Raw genomic sequence first — 14,192 nt, 5'->3', positions numbered from 1 at the left:
TTAGGAAACCCCCCCTCCCAAGGGCGGGAGCTGGAGGGGATGCCCCAACCCAGATGCAGAAGGCCGGGAGGCCCACCAGACACTGTGGTCCCACTGTGGGAAATGTAAATGAGTGAGCTGATTGTTAGTGGGGAGAGCCAGTCTGAAAGTTGCAGCGGGGAGCATTCCCCTCTAGGACTGCGGAGAGTGGGGGTGGGGACTAAGGCGAGGCAAAGTGAGTGCTGGAGGGAATGGCTGGAGGTACAGTGACATGGAGGCATTTCGGTCTATGAGAGCAAGGGAATGTTGGTGGAGACAGTCTAAGCAACACTTTAGAAATTTTAACTCTTTTTTTAAAAAAATGGGCAAACTTAAAAATGATTCCCATTTAGCAATGGAAAAAGAACCCTCTCCCCAATAAAGACCTCAGTACATATTAGCATAGTTTGGCAAAAACAAATTCCCACATTAGCCTTTTATGTCTCTTTCTGCATTTTAAGTTCATTATCTCTGTTTCAGGAGGTGTTGTATGTTTCATATTCATTCTTCTGGTCTCATGGTTTATCACTGTGTTGATCAGAATTTCAAGTCTTTAAAGTTATTTTTCCTATAATGTTATTGTTGTTCTAATTCTTCCTTCTTTTGTATTAGTTCTTAGAGATTGTTTCAGTTTCCTTTGAAATGTCCATTTCATCATTTTTTTATGGCACAGTATTATTCCATTTATATTTTGAATTCAATTCGTTTAGCCATTCTCCAATAGGAGTTCTAGTTGTTGACTACCACTGAAAGAGCTGCTTTTAATATTTGTGCAGGTATGGACCCTTTTCCTCTCTCTTTTTTATTGGAGGGTAGGCCTAGTCATGGGATGGATGAGTCAAAGAGTATTCACAGTCTGAGAACTTTCTGAGCATAAGTTCCTAATTTTTTTTTAGCTCCATTACCTGTGCCTATTTTTCTATAGCCCCTTCAACATTTGTCATTTCTTTTGTCATCATCGTCAGTCTGTACATGTAATGTTGAATCTCAAAGTTGCTTTAATTTGTATTTTTCTAGTTATTGTTAGGTTAATGCAGACTCAGCTAATTTGAATCATTTAGAGCATTTCTTCATAGCCTGTTGATGGTTTGTATTTCTTCCTTTGTAAATTACTAATCTCGAACCATTTATCAGGGTCTTATTCTTCTAAGTTTGAATCCTTTCTTTATATAGGATGTCCCCAAAGTCTTAGCTTAAAACCACAGTAAGGCTTTTGGGATACCCATTTTAGTTAGGAATGATACCTTTATCAGAGCAACTTACTGCAAAGATGTTTTCCAGTTAATTTTTATCATATTAGTCAGTCACCTTGCATTATTAGGTATCTAATCTGTGTGCTAGACACAGTGCTAAATACTGAGGAAGGCCAAAAAAAATCTCTACTAATGGGAGAGATATCATGCAGATAATTATGTACAAACAAAGCGCGCACACACACACACACACACACACACACACACACACAAAACACAGGGATAGATTGTAGATGATTTTGGCAGGAAGTCACTAGGACTCGTGAAGACTGGGAAGTTGTTCAAGAAGGTAGGACTTTAGCAGAGACTTTTGGCAAGGAATCCAGGAATTAGAGATGAGGAGGGAGAGCATTCGAGGTGTGGGGGCCAGCCAGCCAGGGAAAATGCTTGGGATCTGGACGTGTCATATGAGACAGCAAGAAGGCTGGTGGCGCTGAATTGCAGAGCAAGGTATCAGAAAACTGGAAGGGGAGCAAGGGGAGCAAGGTTCTAATTTGCACCTGAAAATAATAGAGAAACGGTGGGCTTAAGGGTGGTGTCGTGATTGTGTTTAAGGAAGGTCAGTTTGATAGAAAAGTTGGGAGAGACTTGTGACAAAGAGACAAAGCAGCAAACTCTTGCCACAGTCCAGGCTTGAGGTAATGAGGGCATGTGCTGTGTTAGATTTAGATTTGTTTATGCTTTGTTTATTGTTGTGTTTAATTTTAAATAATCAAAACTGTCCATTTTAACTGTGGTTCTATTATTTGTTTAGTGATGGATTCTTTTCCTTATCTATTCATAGATCTGAAAGGCAATTTCTTCCTTGCTCCTCTCTCTTTTTAAACAATGTATACCTTTTTATAGCTGTGTCATGTGTCTCTGTGAAGTTTGTCTTGAAGTATGTTTTGAAGTGTTGCTGTAAACCTGATTTCTGCCAGATTACTGTCTTACATCATTACATTACTGCACTTAATTCAAATCCTGAATCTTTCCCTCACTAACTGGTGCTTTTGTGTTCATCAGACACTATGCTTCTTTGTTAATTTGTTTTTGTATAATCTGATCTGTTCCACTAATCAATCTCTCTTTAAAATCAGTACCCAAATCATTTTTGTTGATTACTGCTTTGTAATACAGATTATGAATTTTGTTATTTTTTCTAACTATAAAGTAATCATTTGGAATAGTTTGGTCAGTACAGCACTGAATAAGTAAATAAAGTATTAGTTTCATTTTTATTACATTGGCTCAACCTACCTAGGGGACAATTAATGTTTCTCCAATAATTCTATTTTTATTTCTTCAAAGAGTATTTTATAGCTAATTCATGTAATCCCTGGGCGAACCTTGGTAGATGTATCCCCAGATATTCATTTTATAACTTCTGTAGGTATTTTGAATGGAATTTGTCTTCTAATTTATCCTTCTGGATTTTGCTGGTAATATATAGGGATGCTGATGACTTATGTGGATTATTCTATGAAGTTTTTATGAAATTAATTTTAATTGACCCCTAGGCTTCTCTAGCACATCATCATAATACCTATACAACTGATAATTTTGTTTCTATTTTGCCTATGTTCATTTCTCAGTTTCTTTTTCTTGTCTTATTGCTCTGCCATTTCTGTAGTTTTGTTAAACAATAGTAATGGTGATAATCTTCCTTGATTTATCTTATTGGAAAGGCGTTCATTACTCATGGATTTAAATAGAGTATTTACTATATTAAAGAAAGTTCCATTTATTTCTATGATTTATAGAGTTTTTAATAGATATAGAGCATCATAATATTAATAAGAATCTATTTTCCCCTATTGTGAATATAGAGAATCCTATAATTTTTTAGCTAGAAGCAGCTTTTAGTTAGAGATTAATTTTATCCAGTCCTCTTATTTTGATAGAAGAGAATGAGGACTCTGAGAAGGGACTTTGCAAAGGAGACATAGTGGGAGATTCAAGAGCAGAGGCAAGTTTGATTCTCAGTCTGGATTTCCTTTGCACTTTACTTTGCTTCCTCACCTTTGATATACAGAACCTTTCCTCAGCTAGTAGGAATCAGATGAACATTAGAGTTGGTCTGAGGCAGAAATGCCCTTGCTGACAGCCACAGCTTCAACCTGCACAACCAGGACGAGCCTCTTACTCCCAGCCTCTTAGTCCCAGTTAGAGGGAAATGTCAAGTGCATTATGAGCTGGAGGGCCCTGACATCCGGCTCATCTTCTCTTTCTCCTCTCTGGATCCCTGTGATTGAGAAGCAGAGCTGGTCTAGGTGAAGCTTCCCTTCCACGACTGCCACTCCTTTCTCTATCATCCCCATTGGCCTCCAGCCACCTGTGTGCTGGACCTTCCCTGTTGTGTCCCATGTGGCTCCCCTGATCAGTTGTTAATCACCTTTCATATTAGCCCTTTGTCTCTCATGCTCTGTCCATCTGCTGTGAATCACAGAGACGTGGCTCCTCTCCCCTCCTCCCCCCCGCATCCGTAGCCACCTTTTCTAATACTGGATATGCTTTCATTCCCTTCCCCCTCCACCCCATGTACCTGCTCACTGAACTAGAAGGAGGAGGAAGAGTAGCCAGAAGAAGAGGAGGAGGGATACTGCCTGGTCCTCTCCACTACTTCCAGATCCCTTTCTCTACCCCACAACCATTCTTCCTTTGAAGTTCACAAAGGGAACTCTAATCTTTGATCTGACTCCTAGACCTCAGATTGGGTTTTTGGCCCAGAAAAGAATCAGTCAGAAGTTCTCTTCTGGGGGAAAATTGTGTTTTTTTTTTTTTTTTACCTCATCTCTACTTGTTCTTGGTAAGTGAAGAGGACAGAAGGGAACAAACATTTATTAAGCACCCACTGCATACTAGACACTGTGCTAATCTCTTTACAAATATTATTTCATTTGATCCTCATAATGACTCTGGGATGTAAAATGGTTATCCCCACTTTACAGATGAGGAAACTGAGGCATATAGAAGTTAAGTGACTTATGTAGTATCACCCACCTAGTGAATGTCTGAGACTGGATTTGAACTCAGATCTTCCTAATTGAAGACTCAGTGCTTTATTTGCTATACCACCTTAATAGAGGGAAGGATATGTAAGAATTTGGCTGGTCTCACTGTTGGACCATCAAAGAGTCAGAACATTAAAGAGAGAAAGGAAGGTTCCATATATGTGAAAACAGCAGCATTTTTCTTTGGTAGAGAAGAACTGGAGGCAAAATAAGTGTCATTGTTTGGAAATATTGCAAATATTTGTTGTAAGAAATGATGAACACAATGAATTCAGAGCATCAAGAGATGCATACATTATGTATACATTAATGTAGAGTAAAGTGGCAGAACCAAGACCACGGTATTTGCCATAATTCTAAGAGAGAGCAGGAATTATAATGCTAAATTGAGCATACAGAGGACTGGGGCAGGCCCTGGTGCTCTGGTGAAGAGATGAGACAATAGACTTGTTTCTCTCCGTCAGAGAAGTGGGGGAAATGTTGGGAATGTCACATGGCCTGGCTCATGAGGTAAATGTATCACAGGCTTTGCTGAACTGTTCTTCATCTTTGTTACAAGGGAAGGCTTGGTATGGTATGGGGAAGAGGAAGCATAACGTTTAGAAATGAAGGTGATGTAAAAACAAAAGACATAATTTTTTTTAAGGCGCCATCTCATGTGTTATATGTGACTAAGCAATCTAGGATCCTCAAGGAAGAACAGTGGTAGCAGTTACCAAATCATAAAATGTCAAGGATAGAAAGGACCTCAGAGATTATCTTGCCCTCTTCCTTTTCTCAGGAAATAATGGAGCTCAAAGATGGAAAATAATTTGGTCAAGGTTCTAGAGCCATAAATATAGATTTAGAGACAGAGGAACTTGAGGAGCGTCATGTAGTCCAACTCTCTCATTTTACATGTCAGAAACAGAGTCCCAGAGAGTAAAGGGTTTGCCTTGGGTCCCTCAGCAGTCCCCGCAGCCAGGGTCTCCCCCTCCACCGTTTGGCTTCTCAGGATGCACAGTTGGTCAGTGGCGGAGCTGGACCTCTAATCCAGATCTTCTGATTCCAGGCCATTGGTTTTGATCCTTCCTGGCTCACTGTCTGGAGAGTCTGTTTTCTAGTTATTGATTTATGAAAATATTGCAGAGTGCAAGTTATAGGTAGTGATAATTCCTTTTGACAGTCACTAACCAGTGGGTTAACAGATTTTACGTTCCTAAAGTGGAGTATATCATGAGATTATCCTCTTGCCCTCTGCCCTCAGTTATATAAGTTTTTACTTTAGTTTTAGTTATGAACAGATATATTTCTTTTGGCATCTGTTAGTGTCTAAGTGTGTGGGGATCTTTTGGTAAGATGAAGTGGTTCTCTTGATGTCTGTGTTTACCTATCTTAACTTCATTACCTAATTATCCATTCCCTTGGTAAGTCTTTGGGTCCTAAGAAAGCTGAAATTCTGGGCACAAAAAATCAGAGGGAAGTCCAGAGTGAGTGGAGTCAGAGTACCATTAGAGAAATAGAATCACAGCGTATCAAGGGGTTCAGGCGTTATTTAGTTCAATTGCTACCTGAGCAGGTGCTTAACTTGTATTCTCCTTTTAGCCTAGAATCTCCAGATTCAAATGTATTTACATTCCCAAAGCAAAGGTCATCTTCAGTAACCTTGACTGACTATAGGAGTCCTCTGAGATCTGGTAAGATATTGGTTTTTGTGATTTAAATACAGGGATAGAAAAATATTTGACATTTTTGGGAGATAAAAAACATGACATTTGGGGGAGTTGTTTCAGACCCACTTTTCTTGTTTTTATTCAACTTACATTGCCATAAAAATCTATGTGACTCAGCAGTTTATATTGCTTTTCATTTGGTCATGGGGAATTAGTTGCTAAGTTGCATGATTACAGTTCCAGTAATGCAATATCCTGCATTCAGGAGGAGAACAAGTGTGAGGGGAGGTTTTCAGGAGGTAATAACCACCCTCTTCTTGTTCCACTTCATGGAATAGTAATCATGGGGAGAATGTTCTAGGTATAGCAGTATGGGAGGGAATGAAAAACCTTATTTTCTCCTGGTTGGTCTCTAACCTAAACCATTCGGTTCAGAGTATTTTTCTCTGAAATATTTAAAAGTAGTATTGTTAAGAGGGAAAATATCTTTCCATTATCTAAGATAATAGAAGGAAGTCCTACTGTAAATAATGGCAAATTTGTACTGGTTCAGATTTTTATATTTTTTTGGCAATGTGTTGTTAGGATTGTGTTTGCCTGTTTGATCTTATGAGAATTCAGAAGGCTAAAGCTAAAATAATGAGGCTAAATTCAGAAGACCTGATTGAAGAGTAACTAGGTTTCCCAGATTTCCTATTTTATCCCTCTTCTCAGAATTTTCCTATGCTATTTATTCCATGCTGCAGGTTACTTATATAAACTTTAAGACATGCAAAACACCAGCCTAGGATGTTCTGCAGTCCCTTTCCCTCCCTCTGGCCATCATTCAGATTTATAATCATCCAGTAGATCAACATGACAGCTAGAAACAACAGTCATTTTTTCTCTTCCTGGCCCCACCATATTTATATAAAAATTAAAATATCTAATTGAAATTACAAAATTATAGTCAAGTCTGATATTCCTTTTGGGCAGTTTGAGACTTGGGCCTTCTCTGCCTTGAATTTGCAGGGTCTTCCTAAAGTCTTAGGACAGATATTGAGACCACTAGTTGTTATTTCTGATAGAAATCCTTTTTCTTGATGAGAAAATGGTGTGGACCATTAAATAAAGAGGCTTCATGCTGTGCTGAAGATTTTTGGGGAGTGGAGATTTAAAAAAATAATGTCAGCAATAGTATCACCATAGGACTTGTCACTCTGCTCATGGGGTCTTAAAAATAGGATTTGGCTTTGATACTATGTGAATAAAACTCTAGCACTAGAGAAATTGGGAAATAACTATACCAAATGAGAAACATTCCTGCAAGCGTGTTCCTGCAATGTTCCTTTCCTTCCCGACCTGTCAGTGGTCATCGATAAAGGGAAGAGTAACAAGTTTTGCTGGAGTTTCAAGGGAGCTCCAAGAAGAATGTCGGTGTCTAATGCTGACCTGCCAGGAACAGTCTGTATTGCAGATACTTTAGCTTCTTCGAAGAAAAGAATTGCATGATTAATTTTCTTTTAGGTGCTTCACCCAACCTGAGTTCACCTAGCCACGAATCAAAGTCCACTGGTTCTCTAGTTAACTGGTCACCTATAGGATTTCCTGATGCTGCTGATTTTCTTACTAAGCCGAATGTTACTTTACCCAAACCTCTGGGGATTGCACTTAGTACTACAGATTTGCCTCGGCAATTTAGAACTTCTGATAGCCAAATATGTACCAGGTAAGCTCTGTAAACTTTTACTTATTTTATTATCAGACATAGATGTCATTTTAGTCATTGTATATACGTGCATTTGTCTGTTCCCTCATCCAAATCCACAATAGACTAGATAGCTGTAATCCTGTGGGTAGTCTGACACTTCTGTTTATGTAGTGTTTTTATTCTATCATCTCATTCATATTAAATAAGCTTTATCCATTTTTCAATAAAAATTGAAATTTTTCCTTTGAAAATTTTCCCTACCTCTCTGGGATGAAATAAAGAACTATTTAAAAACTAGAATCACCGAATGCTGATATTGCAGGGTATCAGGAAAGTTTAGAATAGGGAATGGAGAGGTCTCTCAGTTCCTCAGCGGCCTCGCTACTAGGTTAGCTCAGAGCAGTATGATGCTTCCTGGGCCCCGAGGCTTCCTTTGTGTCAGCCAGTGCCCATGGCCTGGGAAACCCTTTCTTTCAGCAGGTGCATGTGGTTTCTACGTGGTCAGAGGCGAGCTGGACTCCTCGGAAATCCGAGATGTTCAGAACTCTTTTTTTTTTTTTTCAAAATAACCCAGGGTCCCTGGCCCTTCTCTGGCAGGTTGTGGCGTCTGCCCTCGTTATTCCTGGCTGTTGCAGTGTTGTTTGGCTCCCAAAGACCTCAGCCACCTCTTTATTTGCTGAAACAATGAGATCACCCCCTGCCAGCCCCTCCCTCAGCTGGGCACCTACTTCTAGGAAAGGAACCTGTATTCTCTCCTTTGGAGGAACTATAAGGGAGGATGCAGAACAGTTGGCGTTCTCCATGGGCTTTTTGCTAGTTTTGCAGCTCCCCTGAATGAGGCAGCAAGCAAGTAGACCAGCAGTTGTTGAGTGAAAGTATGGGGTGACTTACAGCTCTAGAATGCCTGGTCCACACTGGCTCTCCTGGGAAGAGAGGCAGGGCAAGGGATCGTTCCTGTTCATTGTCAGTGTCCCTGGGGACTCGGCTAGCAGGGGCCCTCCGGCTTCCTCCCGCCATGCCGCTCTCTTTAAAAAGACTGAGCTCATCATTTGCCATTTAAAACGGTGAGGGCGTGCGGTCAGTGGGCCTCTCTCCTCCCTTTTTGTCCTTTGGCTTAGGCTTGGCCAGGCCTTGCAAACCTTAACTTGGGTTGGACCCAGGGCCCCTCTTTTCTTCCTTTCTGCTGCTCAGTCCGCTGTGTTTTCCCTCCTGAAGCTGCAGAAGCAGGTTCACGATGGGGAACAGAAGAAAAGGCTATGTGGGAGGCCTGGTAGCGGTCCAAAGGGCAGAGGGACTACAGTGGCCTGTAAAGCAGCCTGGCCGTTGGGTTTGGTCTTCTCTAAATCCCGGCTCATTTTGTTCAATATTGGCAACTTGTCTAGTGTGATATTTTCACTCTAGTTGTAGTTTGATGAAGAATAATCTTATCTAAAAGTCATATGTTTTCCTGAGTTGTACTCACTTGTTTGTTGCTATTGTAGTAAAAGAGAGATTGAGTTGGGAGCTAATTGGTAAGGTAATTGAATCTCTCTGAACCTTGGTTTCCTTCTACTTATAAAATACTTCTATTACCTCTTTCACGGGAGGAAATTTGAGGCAGCTAGGTGGTGCAGTGGATCAAGTTCTGCCCCTGGAGTCAGAAAGACTTGAGTTCAAATCTATTCTCAGACATTAAACTTGCTGCGTAATCCTGGGCAATTCAGTTGTCCTCTGACTGCCTCAATTTCCTCAGCTATAAAATGGGGATTATAACAGGGTTGTTGTGAGGATCAAATGAGATGATGTTTGTAAACGTACTTAACATAGTATCTGGCACTTTGTAGACATTATATACATTCTTATCTTCCTTTGTTCCCCTTTTCCCTTAGAGTTACTGGGATCAAATGAATATCAAATGCAAAAACACTGCCAGCTCCCCAGAAGCTGGGAGCATTATTAGAGTGATCTCTAGAAGAAAACCTACTAGATTTAAGGAAGTTGTGATCTTAGGTGAATTTTCCATTGGGTTTAGGTGGGAAAGAATATTTAGATAAAAATTAAGAGAAATAGCCTTTTGATATATTTTATCTAATTTATTTCTTAAGTTGTGGACGTGAGGTACTGAAGCATGTTTCAATACATGAATCTGAATATGATACAGATGACCAGGGTGGAAAACCAGGTGAGATTTCAAAAAATACATATGCTTAGTAGTATTTTATTGTATTTTTTTTAAGTTGGCCTAAAATTAAATGAAGAAATGATGTTACTATGTCTTTCAAGTACATAAATATCACCCTAGAATTTAAAATATTTTTTGTTGTTTTTGATCAATCAGCAAATGGAAAGTGCTCCATAGCCTGTTAGTATGGAACATGGCCCTTTCATTGTTACTCAATGTTTAATCAAATGAGGATATTATATGTGTTAGAGGAAACTACACAAGTCATGTAAGGTGAGGGAGAACCCACGATTGAAGGAAACCTATGGAATCTCTCCCTTGTCTCTTCCATTGCTAATTCTTGGAATCCATCTAGAGTTAGATTCGGTAGTGAGATAAGGAGAAGACAGTGTGTAGGTGCTTGAGGAGTCTAGATAATGGTTCCAAATTAAGTTCTGTCACTGACTAGATGGTCCGTTCCAGGCAAATCATTTAACTTCCTTGTATTTTAGTTTATCCTTCTGCATCACAGAATTGTATCTTATTTTACAAGATTTTTAGAATGAAAATATCTAGAGAATGTGGACAAGATAACACACTATTAATAATAGATAAGACTATTAACAATAGCAATAATAAATATTTGAAGTAATTATACTTACATTGAATTTGGGGCCTTTATGTGTATTTAGAGTTTATATAGGTATGTTTTGGATTTTTTTTGGTAAGAAAATTATTTTTTAGAAATTTTAAATATTTTATAGCTGTGAAATAGTATGTATTTCAAAACCAGAAATTGTATTTATAATGATTATGTCACAGTGTAATGTGATTAGAAAAATTACTATTTATGCTTCTATAATAATGATGATGGGTATTTCTTTTTTATTATTATAACTTTTTATTGACAGTACATATGCATAGGTAATTTTTTATAACATTATCCCTTGCACTCACTTCTGTTCCGATTTATCCTTTCCCTCCCTCCTCCCCCTCCCCTAGATGGCAAGAAATCCTATACATATTAAATATGTCATAGTATATCCTAGATACAATATATGTGTGCAGAACGAAACAGTTCTCTTGTTGCACAGGAAGAATTGGATTCAGAGGGTAAAAATAACCCGGGAAGAAAAACAAAAATGCAAACAGTTTACACTCATTTCCTAGTATTCCTTCTCTGGGTGTAGCTGATTCTGTCCATCATTGATCAACTGGAACTGAATTAAATCTTCTCTTTGCCAAAGATATTCACTTCTGATGGGGATTTCTTAAATTTTTTTAAGAGTACTTGTTAGAGGAACTATTGACAGACTTTATTGGCCAAGCCAGAATTGTATTTCCAGATAGTTTGCCTCTTGCCCAGTGTGAATATAGATAGATTTCACTTGTTCTCAGTTGGTATGTGCTAAGGAATTACACATAGATTTTAAAATTTATCCTAAACTGGGCACACTTAGGAATGCTATTCTTTCACAAAAAAACATACATGGCATTCCAAATCTAAATAATTTTTGTATCAGATAATTGAAAATTAATTGATTCCACTTTTATAGTCTTATAACTTTATTTTTACATGTTAAAATGATGTTTTCCAGTATGAAGATGGTGATTCACTTAATGGAATTGTCATTATTAGTTATTGGGACCATTTAGTGGATCAGAGTTCAGATTCTCTTTCCCATAGGAATAAGCCAGCTAGTTTGGTGGAAGAAAGTACATCTTAGTTCATTGAATTGGTTGCTGTTGTGAGTGAACTTAAAATTTTTCTGTAAATGAAATTTAAATAACTTTGTGCTTGGAACTGTGCTTAGAAAATTAATGTTACCATTTCTAGGAACTGATTAAACATTTTTCATTCTTCACACACTAGGCAGTTTTTCTTCATTCTTATATGAATAAATTAAGGTATTTTGGAAAAGATTCCTTTGGGACCTGGGGCTCCTTTGAAAAAGACTGAATGAAGTCTAGTGTCATTTACTGGGTAAAACAGATCTAGGTGTGTGCCACTGAGTATCCCATGCTTCCAGTCAGTGGTTTTGAGTGGACTCTGTTAACACCGGGCTTAATATAGTCTAACAATTATAACCAAATCAAAACATAACAAGAAAAATTTTCTTTCTCACCAAATTGTCTGCAAAGGATAAAGCAAATATATGTATTACTTTTAATTTCATCTCTTTCTTTGAAAGTTGAAGTGGGAAACACCAGTATTACCCAAGAACCAATCACAGAAGCTAGAGAGGAGCCAGAGCAAGAACCAGACAAGAGACTTGACAGACAACTGAAGGAAGAAAAGGAGAGCAAAGAGAAGAAAAAGGAGGAGGAGAAGGAGAAGGAGAAAGGAAAAGGGGAAGAAGACTCAGAAGAGGCCCAATGGAAGTCCTCTGATAAACCAGGAGAGGACTTAATCCATGACCCAGTTAGGTGCTATGACCAGAAAGCCTTGAAGGAAGATGAAGAAAAAGAAAAGGAAGGGGAGAAAGAACAGGTGCCATCAGTGATACAGCAGAATAAAAACTCAAATTATCCTTATGGAAACGCAGAGGTAATACTATTTTAAAGAGTACTGCTTTTCAATTTTTGGAAAATTTGTATGCCAGTGCAAAAAAATATGATGCCTTTATTCTAGGCACTTTTGGTTTTACTTTTTCTCTGAAGACTCAAAAACACAATAGGAAAAAAAGTCTTTTTTTTTCTAGATAAAAATCCCAAAAACAGATATGTTAGTTTACATCTGGTATCTCAAGACATGTATGATAAATTTTATTTTATTTTATTTATTTTTTTGAAAGGTATTAGATTTTTTTTAATTTAAATTTTATTTTATTTAATAATAACTTTGTATTGACAGAATCCAGAATGTTGTAATTTTTTACAACATTATCCCTTGCACTTGCTTATGTTTTGTTTTTTCCCCTCCCTCCCTCCACCCCCCCCAAGATGGCAAGCAGTCCTATATATGTTAAGTATGTTGCAGTATATCCTAGATATAATACATATTTGCAGAACCGAACAGTTCTCCTGTTGCACAGGGAGAATTGGATTCAGAAGGTAAAAATAACTCGGGAAGAAAATCAAAAATGCAAATAGTTCACATTCGTTTCCCAGTGTTCCTTCTCTGGGTGTAGCTCTCTCTGTCCATCATTTATCCATTGAAACTCAGTTAGGTCTCTTTGTCATAGAAATCCACTTCCATCAGAATACATATGATAAATTTTAAATAAAAATGATTAATTTTAGAATTCATTTAGTAGGTTTTTAGCATGAAAAGATTTTTATTTGCAGAAATAAGGCTTTATTTTCAATTATAGGCTACTAATGGGGAGGTCATCTCTTTAGTACCTCCTTTAGAATCTCCTAATGTTTAGAAGTCTTTCAATATAATTTATTTAACATGATTTGAAAACATCATTCTATCATAATAAGAACACAATATTGAGGATTTGTAGCATCTATTTGGGGTTGTGATGTCAAGATAAATTTATCACAGTAGAAAAGCAATGTTTTCTTAGGTGTATAAATGTGTGTTTGCACACAGATAGATGAGGAGTGCTTACTGGAATTGACATTAAGAGAAGATCATGATGCACTAATAGCGAAGATGAACAACTGGAATTTCCCTATTTTTGAAGTCATGGAAACAATGGGAGGAAGATCAGGAAGGATCCTGAGCCAGGTTTGTTATTCTATCAAGAAATACTGCATTTAGGGATAGCTAGGTGGCGCAGTCGATAGAGTACCAGTCCTGAAGTCAGGAGGACCTGAGTTTAAATTTGACCTCAGACACTTAACACTTCCTAGCTGTGTGACCCTGGGCAAGTCACTTAACCCCAGTTGCCTCGGGGGGGGGGGGGGATACTCTTTATATAGACTGCTGAGGCTTGGAGCTGGAAGGAACTGTGCAGATCACTCAGTCTACACTCCTATCCAATCTCCAAAGCTCTTTTGATCAGGTTGCTGACCAAAGCTTCCATTTGAATAGTTCAGTGATTTAATCAGGGAGTTCATTCCATCTTTGGACAGCTGAGTAGTTATAAAGTCGTTATTTTGAGCCGAAATAAATCTTCTGGATAACTTCTATCTATTGGCTCAGTTGCATCCTCTAAAGTAACACAGTCAGAGTGTCACAATAACAGTGTACAAATATATACTGATTAACATCTGTAGCTGGTTTCTTGTAAACATAGTGGAAAACAACACTTCAGGGGACATTCAACTTTATGGGATCTAGGAAGGTGAATAAGAATGACTGGTTCAAGTAACACAGTTGCATGCCATCTCCTTTTTCTAAATAATAGCTCTTGTATGGGTGGAGAATTAATGGTTAATATGTTGTCAGATAAAGGTTGCTATAGAGGCAATTATGTATTGGAGGGTGAGGAGATGAGCTGACTATATTATGAAGAATAAAAGGTGTTGATAAAACTTTCTTTTCAAAAGAAA

General features: G+C 38.1%; 1 protein-coding gene across 4 annotated transcripts in view; it reads left to right on the top strand.

Moving 5' to 3' along the window:
- PDE3B (phosphodiesterase 3B) overlaps positions 1-14,192 on the top strand; it is a 140,294-nt gene that overhangs the window by 90,860 nt on the left and 35,242 nt on the right. For all 4 annotated transcript variants that reach the window (XM_051967703.1, XM_051967705.1, XM_051967702.1 and 1 more), the window contains exons 5-9: positions 5,849-5,940; positions 7,423-7,624; positions 9,691-9,767; positions 11,939-12,294; positions 13,288-13,425. In XM_051967703.1, coding sequence (XP_051823663.1) covers positions 5,849-5,940; positions 7,423-7,624; positions 9,691-9,767; positions 11,939-12,294; positions 13,288-13,425 — 865 coding nt within the window. The remainder of the gene's footprint in view (positions 1-5,848; positions 5,941-7,422; positions 7,625-9,690; positions 9,768-11,938; positions 12,295-13,287; positions 13,426-14,192) is intronic.

Source organism: Antechinus flavipes, chromosome 6 (genome assembly GCF_016432865.1).
Source record: "Antechinus flavipes isolate AdamAnt ecotype Samford, QLD, Australia chromosome 6, AdamAnt_v2, whole genome shotgun sequence".
Taxonomy (NCBI): Eukaryota; Metazoa; Chordata; class Mammalia; order Dasyuromorphia; family Dasyuridae; genus Antechinus; species Antechinus flavipes.
Note: the sequence above shows the minus strand (reverse complement) of the source record. Positions and strands in the feature narration are given on the sequence as shown.